Raw genomic sequence first — 13,838 nt, 5'->3', positions numbered from 1 at the left:
AAACGGTTTTGATCTTCAAAGTAGGATATTCCTTAACACATCATGTATTTGTTTAAGAGGTGTGAAAAAATTAGGAGTATGGATAAGTGGTACCATAAATAATGTAACTATTTCTACCTTTCACAGCAATCAAATGAAATTTTGTGTGAAAAAAACTGTGTACAGATATCACACCTTGAAACACAACAGTCCTTAGTTACAGGCAGGGGAGAATGAACAGAAATGACACATGTTTCTACTTCACACAACATGGAGGACTAGGAGCCTGGTACTACACCTACTGAAATGAACTACTGGATAACTGGTGAGCTCAAAATTAAATTAAATCTTGACAGAAGCATGCATCAAGAAGTGAAAAGACTCCGTCAAGAAGCTGGGCTTAGTGGGCAGACTTCTCAGGAATCAAGTACCCGCAGTATCGTAACAAACATCAAGCAGGGTCTCTCTGCTTGGCCAGTCAGCAAACCAACAGCCATAACATTCAATAACCAGATCTGAAGTTAACCAAGACAGTAAACTTCTAAAGAGATGATTGTACTTGGTTCAGCTATCCAGGAAACACAAATTATGGGAAATGGTCACAGGGGTTTCACCATTTCTCCTCTTAATTAACTGCAGACTGCTAGTGAAGGAACAGTCCTGACCCATCCCTGTTCCTCCAGTGCCATGGCCATGTGTTCTCACTCTTGTCCTGGTATCAGCTCAAATGACCTCAGGATGAGACAGGGCAGGGCAGGTTACAGATATGACCGTGAGCACACTTCTCTCTCCTCAAAAAAAACCACAAAAAAACAACCAAAAGTTAATTTCTGTTTAATCAACCACCAGTGTAATGGTTCAAACCACTGCAAGGTACCCATCTCTCACCCGATACAAGAGAAACCATGGGAAGCCAAAGGCAAGGGAGAAAAATAAGTAAATGTGCTTGGAAAGTAGTTAGGGACCAACTGTTTTGAAAAAGCTTGAAAAGTCAAAAACTTTATTAAAAATGGTTGCTGTTGGGCTTTTTGTTGGTTTGGGTTTTTTAAAATTAGGTAGCAGCAACATGGTTTATTAATGGCAGTCAAACTGCTGCTTGACAATAGAAACTTTTGTTGCAGTTGTTGACTGGATGTCTAACAGCTGTCAGAACCTAACATGCCCACCAAGTGCTGACTCTACACCATACAAACCCACAGCTCTGCATCAAGTATGGTGAAATGTTTTATGTCATTTTTAAACAAGTTTTTAAAAACTAGGGGGAAAGAAGGCAACAAAGATGGAAACCTAAACAGTGGAGTAAAAACACTATTTCATGTCTTAACTGTTCACAGCATAACTTTGTTTGCTTGCTGACAGAAGTAGCTGAGGTGAAGAACCAGACCAGGTAACAGCCCCGGATATCCAAGTTTACACAGAGTCATTGCTGGCCAGACGCCTCCCAGGCTGCCTCCACATGGACGGGTGTTGCTGTATCCCTGAGCTCCCACCCCTGCCGTGCCCTGACTTTATCAGGGGAGGAGATGCACAAGTGCCAAGCTCTGCCTCACCCTGCTCCCTCCCATCCCACCTCACCTCCAGGAAAGGAAACACAGGTGACTGAGCTGAGAAGACGCCACAACCCCATGCAACTCTCACCTCTGCAAGCAGAGGACCACACCTGCCAAGAGGTACCATGGGGCACACATGCCTTGTCCTCCCAAAGAGGAAAACCTGCTTGAAGCCCACTGGCAGCACTGTGCAGTGATGTGCCTGACCTTATTTCTGCTGGGAATGTTCCTCCCTTCCTCCCTCCCTCATCAATTCCACCACGCTTGTCTGATGTTTCCTTTTCTGCTGTGTCAAATACAGATAACAAGTTACTTGAGGCAGGGATCTGTCGAGAGCAGTATAGCTCATCAGCAAAGGGTTTGGCAGGCTGTACAAAAAATGGAGCAGAGCAAATGACCAGCCTTTAAAACAAACACAACTTCATTTATTCATAGCTTAATAACTTACTAATTCATTGCTTAATGTGTTATTAGCAATACACTTTAAAAATCAGGCTTTGATCCTCAAAATTCCTTTCTAAAGGCACAAACTAAGTTCTTCCCTCTGCAATTACCAATGCGTTGATAATTTTCAAAGTCTGAGGTCTCCAGCATTAATGATGCTATAAAATCAAACCTAGCACTTCTAATAACTTTTTTCCTGAGTACTTTTCAACTCCAGTAAATTGTAGCCAGAGCAGGTGCTTGTGAAGCACTCTGATCTCAGTGGGATGAAGGGGCCCTGATGGACAGGGCAGCCCTTGCAGTCCCGGACAGGCTGTAGGGCAGTGTCTGAGGGATCTGCAAACCCCCAGCACAGCACCCAGCGTGGCCCTGCTCCCTGCACAGGAGAGCAGCACACAACTGACAAGGCCTGTCAGACCCCCACAGAGCCTAATGAGCAAAAATACCTCCCGTAAGGCTAGCCCATAGCTGGTCTGCTGCAGGAGCAGGAAGCAGAGAAAAGGGTTAGGAAAGAGAGGAGATCTTTAAAATTGAATACTATACACTACATTTGCTGCTATTTAATGACACAGGTCTAGCTCTCTGTACCAGCCGTGCATCACATGTCTCACATGGCAGGGAAACTTGCAGACTGGCTGTCAAACCAGCAGGACTGCTGGTCCAGGGAGGTGGTGATAGCGAGTGAGTGGGAAGGCTCCTCTGTCTCGTAGCACTGCCTGCTCCTGTTTTCCTTCTCAGGCAGGATACACAGCAAAGAGCCACCAGCCAAGCTGCAGCTCAGGGAATGTCCACGTGCAAAAAGTCAGGAGCTACTTGATGGGAAAGGATGGGAGAGGAACTCCTGAGGGAACGTGAGGGAACAGGAGGGGCTTCTCCGCAGTCCAAGTGCCAAACGGTAACACCCACATCCCTTCCTGCCTTGGCAGTCGCACATCAGGACTGTCTCAAATACCTGTATTTCCCTTCAAACTACTCTTGGATCTCTCTCAACTCTCACTCTCCTTTGGAGATAAAATTTAAATCCCACCTCTTCCCACCAGCTCAAATAACAGTTCCCTGCAGCATCATATGAATGTCAGGCAGAATCTTTACTGAATTCACCCCTAGACCATTATCTTAGAAGAATCATTGTGGGGTTAGAGGGTGTTTAAAAAAAGTATAAAATAAACCCCAGAGTAATTGTTCTGTTTCCATGTTTTAAAGGGCACATGGTAGGATGCTGCAAAGTTTCTTCCTGATTTTTTGAAGGCCAAGTGGGAGCTGTTAATACTGCTCTAACTTGGATAATTGCTAAGCACACCTTGCAAAATTAGCAGTGCAGCATTTAATGCATACCTATACTCTCCTTATGTAAAATTCTGTCAGCTCTCTGTGCCACCCAGACCTTTTTAATTCCCTGTTAGGTCTTCAAAAATGTAAACAATTGCTTTGAAAAACACCTCCCACTGCCACACTGAAATAATTAATCCTGTCTTCATACAAAAACAGAGAGAAGCTGTTTCTATTAATATCCATCTCCCGCTCCAGGCTTTGTGGTCTCAAAGAAATTCAGGTATAAAATTTTCAAAGGCATTGACTTTGAAACAATGATGGCACTGAAGTCAGATGCAGATTGCAATGTCCTTGAAAGGCAAGTAAAACATGAGCTGGGAGTAAAAAACACTGAAGAGATTCAGCAGAAGGAAATTAAGAAAGTATGGAATAAGAAAGCTAAAAATGCTATGTGTTGGTCTGCTGTTTTTTATGTGGTGTGGAAAGGTTTGGTTTTTTTTGCTTTCTTTCCTGTCAGCTGCTGGTAGCATTTTGAAAGCCATCAACAACTTTGATGACCTTTTGATCCCTCCAGTGCATTCCTATGTTCTTTGTCTCTCTTTACCTTCAAATCTCCAGTATCAGAACTCCAGTGTACATCCCACAGGTCACTTGCAGACTCGGCAGCTGTTGCACAGAACCCAGAAATGGAATTTTTGACTGTGGGTGTCCTCAACAAAGCCACCTGTGCCAGGATCACAGTAAATATCTGGGTCCTGAGCAGACTGGAGCTATCTCATAAATAGAGCCTGGCATGTACTCAAGCATGAATTAAGTAACGATGATGAATTTTCATCACTCTTCTGATTCCGTGAATGTATTCCATCATAGCTATTGAACATAAAGCTATTGTTTTTCAGACAATAGCTTTGAGCAATAGAGAATATTGTCCTACTAAATGCTCATCTATGAGCAAAACTTCCAAAGAATCTTTTTATATCACCTCACTTCTGCCAGCTTTTCATTCTCATCCAAACTGCATAACCAAACAGACCTGTTTTGCTTCCTTTGCCCATCTTTCCCCTTCTCTCATTGTCAACAGTCCTCAAAGTAAGCTGGAAAAATTCCTTCCCCAAACACAAATGTGCTTTTTTATCTACTTTGTTTCACTGAATGTTTGGGTGGGAGCTTTAATTTTGTTTTTAAGTATTATAACAAGAATAGAGTATTTTATATAAAGGTACTTTGCTATTACAAATATGCTGAAAGGATGAGTAAAGTTTCTCAAAGAAGTGAAATTCTAAGTAATAAAGCATTGATCTTCCTTTTATAAATCCATTTGGTAATAACAACCATGTTCCAGACTCAGCTGGAAACTGAAAACAAAAGCCAGCAGAAGAATTACCTGGTGTTTGGAAAGAGAAATTCATGTATGTATCAACAAGAGGATAGAAAAAGGGTAAATTCTGCCCTCCCTCCCAGGCCTGAAACAGCTGCCTGAGAGTTCAGGCACTTCTCAGAGGCAGACAGGGAATCAAAAAAACCCACTCAGCTTTCAGCTCACAACCTGAATTACCAAATGAATCTCTTCACTGCAGTAAATCTGAAAATTGCAAATAGTAAGATAACGGAAATAGAGAAGAACCAATTCAATTACAAATATTCCACAGCAGCAGGATACAGAGCCATAAGGAACATTTCAGTTTGGCAGGGCTTTTCCACGGCAGTTGCTTCAGCAGGCATCGTGCCTGCAGCAACACACGCAAGGTAAATGCGGAAAGAGGAAACAAATCAGTCACGCAATGCTCTGGTTCTTTGGTTCATGGGCTGATACAAGACTGGCTTTACAAAACTCTTGTTCAAACACTGGCAAGTGACATGAGATAACCTCAAATGACCAGCTAAGTAACACAGGATTACCTGGAGAGAAAACCAGCAGCCCAGGACAAAACAGCAACCAAGGGAAACGACTTTGTCTATCCCAGAAGTCAGACACAGGAGTGTTTACAAAAATGGCTGCAATTTATCATTTTGATATTTTTAACAATAAAGGTTGTAGCCTGAAGGGTAATTTTTAAAATAAGCTTTGTGTATTCTCACAGTTTTCTATTTATATAAATTATCTTGGTGTTTCATATGCAAAGCCACCCTCCCTTTAAATCCATCAGATGATAGGCAGGAATTGAAAGAAAAGGAAGATACATTTCTGGCTCAACAAAAATTGAGACTTTAAAAGAACTAGGACAGTCACTTCTCAGTGCAAATTTTCTGCCTGCCACATGAAATGCTGATGGCAGAAAGACTTTTAGTAAAACTGTCACTTAGCAAATGCCTCAAGCACAGGAAGGGTGACAGCACTTACAGCCCTGAAGTAACAGCACAGGTGAAAAACAGGAGCTTACTTACTGCACAGCAGTGTGGTTCTCAACTTGCCAAATACCTGTTTGCCCAGATTATCAATTTCAAAAAGGCTGACTGCTGCCAAGCAGCATTACACACTGAAATCTTCAAAACCTAGCAGTACCATGCTGCACTGTGCTTTATCAGCTCACCACAATTTGAGTGCCACACTACCTTGTGCTGTGTCCTCAAAGGGATTTAAGTGCCTAAGGCACCATCACTGGCTCCTACCAAGCTCAAACACCATCAGCCTTCACATGAAGGTAGAAGCATTTGGGGAGGGCTATCACAAAGCTTCTCCATTTCAGCTCTTGGTCATGCTGAAACTCACAGCCAGTTACATCTTTTGCATGACCAAATTTAACATTTCTTCACTGCAGCAAGGGTTTCATTGTGTCCCACTCCCTGCTGCTCCAGGGAACCATGTGGGAAGCTCAACAGCCAGCTCCATGCCCCTGGAACACCACAAGTCAAATAGTGCTTTCTGTCAGTCATCAGGAAATTTAAAGCATTATTACAAAAACTCAAAAGCCACAAAAAAAGAACAGCACAGGCAGACTGAGGATATAACTAACATCTGAGACTGCTGTAAGTAAGGGGATCTATTGTCTAAAACTGCCCACTGCATGCAGAAGTCAACCTCCAAGATGGTGATTCCATCTCTACCTGCACCCAGGACTGTGTGCTTAGGCTGACTGCTCCACAAGGCAGGAGGAGGTGGAGACATGCATGGGTGCAGACCCAGGGTGCTGTTAAAGGCAAGGTTAAAGGCTGGACTTCCAGACAGTTTGCATCACCACAAAGCTGCATTCCTGTGTGTGGTGAGCCAAGTGGCTCATGCTTGAGCTATGCAGTTGTGGGTATAAGTAACTAGAGAGAGGTCAAAACAGCTAACACAGTATTGCAGGGTTGACTCAAGAGACCTACAAGTGATTGATCCATATAAAAGCATCCAAGATCCTGTTCTTTCTGTCCAAAATGAGAGCTGCTATTAAATGGGACAAAATAAAAGAGACAGTGAAACTAAGCCAGATATTGTAAAATAGCAGGCTAAAACTTCCAGCTGAAATGCAGTGTTTCAGATACTGAAACATTAAGTTGTTGGAGCTGACACACAAGCAAATCTCAAGTAGCTGGCTTGATCTTCTTCATTAAATGAAAGAGTGAGCCACATGCCTCCTACTCCTAGGTTCTGGCCAACACATCAGTTTAGAGCAAACACCTTGAAGCCAACACAGCATGTGTTACATGCAGACACTCCATCCCTGTTCTGCGCTGCTCCTTTTCTGCAGAAGTTCTGTTATTTGATATGCACGAGGTAATCTTGCAGCTTGGCTCTCTGTGGTTGGAAGCGTGGCAGGCAGCTGTGCCAGGCACTCCTGCCAAGAAAATATTCTGAGACACCATGGTAATAAAAACACATCAAAGGAAAAGGCTTTTTTCTTCTTTCATATCATTAAGTACTTAAATCCAGGCAGGGCTTTCCCGGCTCTGAAAGCTTTAAGTATATATACCCAAACCCATAAACTGAAGAGGAGACTGACAAATATAAAGCCATTCTAAATGTGCCATCATTTATTGTTTAATACCTATTGCTGGATATAAAGTCAAGGATAGGTGTTTTTTTAGGGGGCAGGGGAAGTTGTATGTAAAAAAAACCCAAAACCCTATTGTGATGAAATGTTTTGGGACACAATCTTTAAGCAACAATAGCTTGGTTAAAAATAAAATGTAATCAACCTTAATGTTGATCAAAATATTTTTCCTCAGATTCCCAAAAAGGCAGCCAGCTCCTTTTAATAAGGATGAATCTGTTGCCATCTCTGAACCTTACTCCCAATAGTTTCACTAGATTCAGCTGTTTCATTAGTAAAACAAAGAGTTTGGTTTAGGCCAGAATATGCACTCCATGCAAGTGCTGCCAGGATCCGTGACAGTGCATCCTCATAGAAAATACGAGCAATCCACTCTTAACTGCTTGGGTCTGTTCAACTGCAGCTCCCACCCTTACCTTCAAAATTTTACACCTCATGTCAGGAAGGGCAAGCAAGTTAATACCAGGCAGAGGCATTCCCCACTACCACTGAAGGCCACCTGGGTGCAGTGGATGTGCCAACAACCTGCAGATTTCAGAGCCCTCACTTGGATCTCTCCAACTCTATCAGCTACATAGAAAGCTGATAAAGTTGCCAAGTAGTAAATCAATGCCTTCATGCTCAGACCTGCCTGCTTGCCAAGTTAACAGAAGCATGCAGAGCTCTCTCCCACATGGAGAAAGACCTTTTGAGTTCCCAATGCTGAAAATCAAGTGAACCAAGGAGAGAAGCTACAAGGGTAAGAAAGAGCAGGCAAGTTTACAAGAATGTAGGAATGGGAAGGACACACAGAACAGGTCCTTCCAGCTGCCCACAACTTTAAAATGTCCCTTACAGTATGCCTGAGGACGTTCCTGTTTGTTCTTGAAATAATCCAACTCACCCAGTGATTCTGGGTACTTGGAGGTGGTGTGTGAGTCCCTTCCTCCCACATCCGTGCCTAGTTTGTTAAGACAGGTGAGCCAGCCTCCAAAACTTCAAAAGCCTGCTTGTCAAGAACAGAAAGCCAGGGAAATGTAATGGAAAGTTTGGGCCCAGACTGTGAATAAGACTGAAAATGTGGAGCTACTGAAAAGTCACTGAGGCTGAAATGGCTATGGGATGCTACCTGTACTTAAAATACCAGCACTGCATACCTATTTACTGAGGAACCACATGTTTTCCTTCTTTGGTTTGCAGATGTTTCTTCTTTCTGCAGAGCATTAAAATTGTGTTAGAGGAGAGGAAACAGATGGTAGCTGTAATAGTGGCACTTTTCCAAGGTGGAAAGAAACCATTATAGTGGGGCTTCCACAAGCTTAAGGCTGAGAATGTCAGATTTGTATTGCCTGTTTGCACGAATTAGACAAAACGTCACTGCAAGGCTTCCAAATGATGCAAATGTAGGGTAGTGAGTGACACTGAGAGCTGGTGCCTTAACACTGCTTCTGTGTCAGAGCAGTCCTGAGCAGAACCCCCACGGCACTCAGGGACATGGACAATCCATGAGGTCCCAGGTCAGAACTGTTTATCATCTCAGAGACTTCAACCTCTGAGCTACTGTTCCATGGGGAGGGGAAGTCCTGTCCATAAATAGAAATCTGTGGCTGAGGGTTGAATTTAACACAGCAACAGAACTGAAAAAGAAGAAGAAAAATAAAAACTACATCCAAATAAAGAAAAATTATACCATGATTCATCAAAACAATAAACATGGACAAAAATAGGATTTTGGTTTTTAGTATCACTAATAATTTCACCATTATTTTATTAAATAACCCCAAAATGCTAATGGAAAATAAAAATAAAAAACCCAGAGAATTTCTTAAAATCATGTCTGCCTTTTATGGATTAATATGAGAACAGCAAAAGCAATTAGTCTGGTCATTCAAGTCCAGCTGGCCATCTGATAGAAGGAAAGTGGCTGGGAAGACTGAGGAGCATATCTGGGAAAAAATAAAAGAAGATGCCATGGGAACACCTTTTACAGTTGTTGGGAAAGTATAGAGCACAAGGTTATTTTGAACTGTGGAGCGAGAATCAGAGCTGGAATATGAAGCAGATGATAATATTAAACTAGGGAGCATGATTTTGGTAGCTAAGTATGTCCAGAAAGAGAAGATAACATATCTGTTAGGTGTTGGAGAATAAGGTGAAAGTGAGGAAGACAAGAAACAATCAATCAAAGCTTTGCCAGAGAAAGCTGTCCAGATTCATGAGATGTGTCAGAGGGAGGAACTTGAGGAACTCAGTGAGAGGATCACACATTGGTAAGAGAGTAAGGAGAGGTCAGTAACTTACCACGGGCTGGGAATGTGAGTAAATCAGAATTTGGTCAGAGCAGAGGGAGCAGGATCTTTGAGGCAAGTGCTGATGTGGCAGTGAAGGAAGAGTAGCCCATCAAGGCTGTGTGAGTGCCAGACTGACACAGGGCACTTGCCAGCAGGAAAGCAGCCAGAGGCACAAAGGCTGTTCTGGTAGAAGATTATGGACACACCCAGATATTGCCATTCCAAACCTCAGGCATTGGGAGATGCTAGGTTGGGAGCTGAGCTACTCCAGGCTTCCTGGCCCCCAGCCCAGTCATAGGAATGACAAGTGCACCTCTGAAGGTGGGAGGACTTTCCATCTTAACATATCCCCTTCTCTCTGTTCGATGCACAAGGGTTTTAGAAATCCTCTTCTGACTCAAAAGCTGAAAAGTACCTGGGATAAATCGCAACCCATCTGCAGTATAATTAAAAAAAAAAAAAAGCCAAAATAAAAAAAACCACAAAAAAACAACAAGCTAAGGAAGAACAGTTTTTTGGGTTTTTTTCCACCTAGAATCCTAAAGAGGAGACAATCCCTCGATGTCTGAAGGTGGACAGCTGTACCAGGGGTAAGCCAGGGGGACTTATGCATTTCAATTACTCCTGAGCACGGAGCTATGGAAAACGTCTGAACATGATCTTGGGCTGTTAAGGAAATCTTTGCTTACAAAAGATTTCTGAATCAACAGAACTGCTGTGAAGCCAGACAGAGAATAATTAGACCCAAGGACAGTGTACAGCCCAAGAATGGGAGACAGCGACAGACAGAGAAACTGTCGAACAACCTGAAAGCGACAGGAGAGGGAGGGGGGTGAAGGAAAAAGGAAACCTGAAACAGTGACCTATAAATAAAACCACGGGCTGTATAAAAGCATTGCCTTTGGTCTGAGAATACCTGCACAAGGATTATAACAGAGAGGAAGAAAGAGAAGGGGGAGGAGGGGGACCGGCTAAATCACATGAATATGAAATTGGCTGTAAAGTAAAGGCTGCCTTTTTTTTTTTTCTCTTTAAATATGCAAATTTTTTAAGCTAAAAACCAGCACATGGTCAGAGCTGCCAGCAAGTATGAAACCAGAGTTTGGAGCTGTTGGTGGCTCACATGAAGGTCACAGTGTACCTGCAGCTGCACAGCTGAGAGACAGGCAGTGCCACAGGCAAGCCTCCCACTCTGGAGCCTCCCTCTCCTTCAGTTCAGGAAGAAAAGGCTCCAACATTCCCAACCAAATCCACCACACACCACAAAAAAACTAGTTCAGTGTTTTCATGGGAGGAGAAAAAGTAATGTACAAATTACTGAAATAAACTGCAACAGACAGTATGCCCTAGCTAACATCAGATCGGCTTTCATCCTAAGCATTCAGAAAACTAAAACAGGAAATGAAACAAATATCCAGATATTTAATAAAGATATGTTTTGAAAATAGGAAGATAATCAAAAGGAAAAACAAGGAAGGAGAAAAATAGTGTATATGTGACCTTTACTTGTCATTTAATGCTTGTTCTTGTCACATCAAATCTTGTTTCCCCCCAAAAAATGATATTAAGAAGGTAAAATACCTTTTTCCCCTATCCAAAAAACAGAGGCAGCTGATCTGCTCATTCCATATTTGTCATTTAATCTATGTGTTCATCAGACTAACAGCATCAGCCATCTTGCTAATTATCTCCTTCTACCACATGGAAAATGAAAAAGATGAAAAAGTCACCCTTAGGAAACAGAGGACTATGAAAACAGGAAAATAAATTTCAAGTTTTTGATACTGCAATGAATAATAGCTTATAATATTCTGTATTTTCAAATCACTGTTTGCCTCACATGACAAGAAGATGCAAGATTTCTGTAATCTGGAAACCAATAAAGGGCAAACCAAACAGTTTCAAAGGATACAAAAACCACCTCTCTGGTCTTTCCAGGTAACTTTTTATTCTGAAACATGTTCACATCTCTGCATGAGCAATAGCCAGGATAACACTCCTAGATCTGATCAAAGATCACCTCATTGTGCACTGCTTCTTAGCTCTAGTTTTGAACACACAAGCATTTACATTTTCAACAAATAAAACAATCTCTGAAATTTTCATAATTTTTCTACAGTGCTAAGACCATTTCAGCAGATCGTCTCTAATTTTTAATCCATACAGATGTAGAACCACATTTACCACGATTAATTCATGTAACTCTTCATTCTCATGGAACTGCAATTTAGATCCACCCAAAATACCGGCTTGCAGTGCTTACAGTTAGCTGAGCTTGTCACTGCTTCATATCAGACCCATTTCACTAGACAAATCTGAAATTCCTCCAACTTAGGTACAGCCGAGTCAGATAAAAAGGGAATCAAAACCCATTTAGAGTACATGACTGGGCTAACAGCCACCCAAAACTACCCAAAACGATGTTCTAAAGCATGCTTCAGGAACAACTAAGCACTGAAAAATGTTAATTAGTGTTAATATCAATGAAAGTTTAACATGCTGATAAAAGCTCTTAATGTTTTCTTCCCTATTAATGAGAGCATGCATAAAGAAAGCTAGTCAGAGTGCCAGGATTTTCTGTAAATCCTACAAAATCACTAACAGCATCCACACAACACATTATTCAAGACCAGCAGCTCCTCCTACCAGCGCACTGGGAAACCGCATTTAATCTTTGCATCAATTCTTCTAGGGCCATTTCTTCAATTTTCAGCCAGCATCTCATTCTCAGATAAAACAAAAACAATCCACAGCAAACATGCCCACCCCCTGCAGAAGGATTAACGGAGGCAGGGGGGAAAAAGCCCCAAACCAGCCCACTACAGCAGCGCTCCGCAGCCCTGCATTTCAATGGCTCCGCACGGCTCCCCTCGGCACAAAGGGAGGCAGGAGCCCACGTTCCCTGCTGGCAGCGCCCGGCCGAGGCGGGCAGTGCTCAGGAGCCGGCAATGTTGAAGCCAGCGGGTTCTCTCCGAAGTTGTCTCGCAGCCGAGCGCCCGGGAGGATGCGGAGCGCGGAGGAGCCGGCGCTGGGAAGGGCTGAGCCGCATCCCGCGGGAGCAGCCCGAGCTCGCAGAACGCCCCAGCCCCACTCACGTGAGCCGGGGCTCCTCCACCTTCCTCGCTGCCAGGGTGAGGGAGGGAAAATGCCTTCCCACTGACAACGCCAAGGGGATCCCGCTCCCACCGGCCCGCAGGATGCCCTCGCGTTCGGTTTGGAATGGTCATTTTGGAAGGCTTTGAGGACTTCCAATCTCCTTTAAACCCTGTCGAGTTTCCTTTAAACACAGCTGTCTGCTGGACTCCTTGGAGGAGTTTGCTTAAATGTTGTGCCACAGCAGCCTTACAGCAGCTCTTTGAAATCTGTATGTCCACAGCAACTATGTGGAACTAAGGTGATGTATTCCCACCTTAGGCAAAGGGGTTTTAGAGCGGGGCTCTGCAAGACCCCTCAAGGTGCACGGCAACAGAACTGCTGCAGAAGGCAGCCAGGAAAACCAAACCTCATAACCAGTAAACTTCCACTTACTACAGAGGGTACAGTACCACTGGAAAACTTCCAGGGACACAGAAAAACCTACAAGAGTGAAAGCAGTGCAATGTAGCTCTATACAACTGCTCCTCATAATTTATTTCACTGCTTTTATACAGACTTTTTTACAAGTTCGAAACCATGATACTTTTAACACTTTTTTTCCCCAAAGATCATCTTAATGCCTCCTAAATCTCATTACTGGCAGGTTTTTGCTGATGGTCCGCTGAATTCCCCTACTCTTCTAATCATTCTCTTGGTTTTATCCTAATTTTTAACCAAAAATAACAAATTATCCATGGCTAAATGAAAAAGAGATGTTTTCTGTTGTTTAAAAGGATAACATTTTGTTATTTAAGATAAAGTTTCTTTTCTACAGATTGCATACAGCAGGTAAAAACAGCAGCCCTTCTGAGGGAAATAAGAGAGCTCTAATGAGTTGTTCATAACTCTCAACAATACCATTAGAGAGGACATGAACTAAAAAAAAGTTTTTAAGAAGAATCATCAAACTATCTAGGCTTCCTCTGTCAGTAAAATTAATTTAGAAAATTCATTTATTACATTAATTCACATCATTTCCACTCAAAGCATGACAGGCCCACAGCATCCCCATGTATTAGATATGATTAAAGCTATATATGTTTCCATTTCAATATTAATAGAAATTATAAAATTAAGTCTTCTGTCAAGCTTTTCCATAACAAAGTACTAGCACTGAAAAACAGGACCTGTAGGAACTTTGTATGCAAAAAGTATTTTGTTTATGTGATTGTCATTTGAGACTGCATTTATGCAAAGGAACAAGTGATGGGCAG

The 13,838-nt window shown here is 42.5% G+C and overlaps 1 protein-coding gene across 7 annotated transcripts in view; it reads right to left on the bottom strand.

The window, feature by feature from the left end:
• Positions 1–13,838, bottom strand: part of MCF2L (MCF.2 cell line derived transforming sequence like) — a 154,326-nt gene that overhangs the window by 108,816 nt on the left and 31,672 nt on the right. The window contains exon 1 of one of the 7 annotated variants that reach the window (XM_015634561.3): positions 12,136–12,504. The exons of 5 other annotated variants lie outside the window; for them this stretch is intronic. In XM_015634561.3, coding sequence (XP_015490047.1) covers positions 12,136–12,214 — 79 coding nt within the window. In that variant the 5' untranslated portion in view covers positions 12,215–12,504. Of the gene's footprint in view, positions 1–12,135; positions 12,505–13,838 lie in introns of those variants that run through there. One more of the 7 variants, XM_015634607.3, reaches the window with a different exon arrangement.

The sequence above is a fragment of the Parus major genome, chromosome 1 (assembly GCF_001522545.3).
Source record: "Parus major isolate Abel chromosome 1, Parus_major1.1, whole genome shotgun sequence".
NCBI lineage: Eukaryota > Metazoa > Chordata > Aves > Passeriformes > Paridae > Parus > Parus major.
The sequence above is the reverse complement of the archived record's forward strand: the minus strand, read 5'-3'. Positions and strand labels throughout refer to the sequence as shown.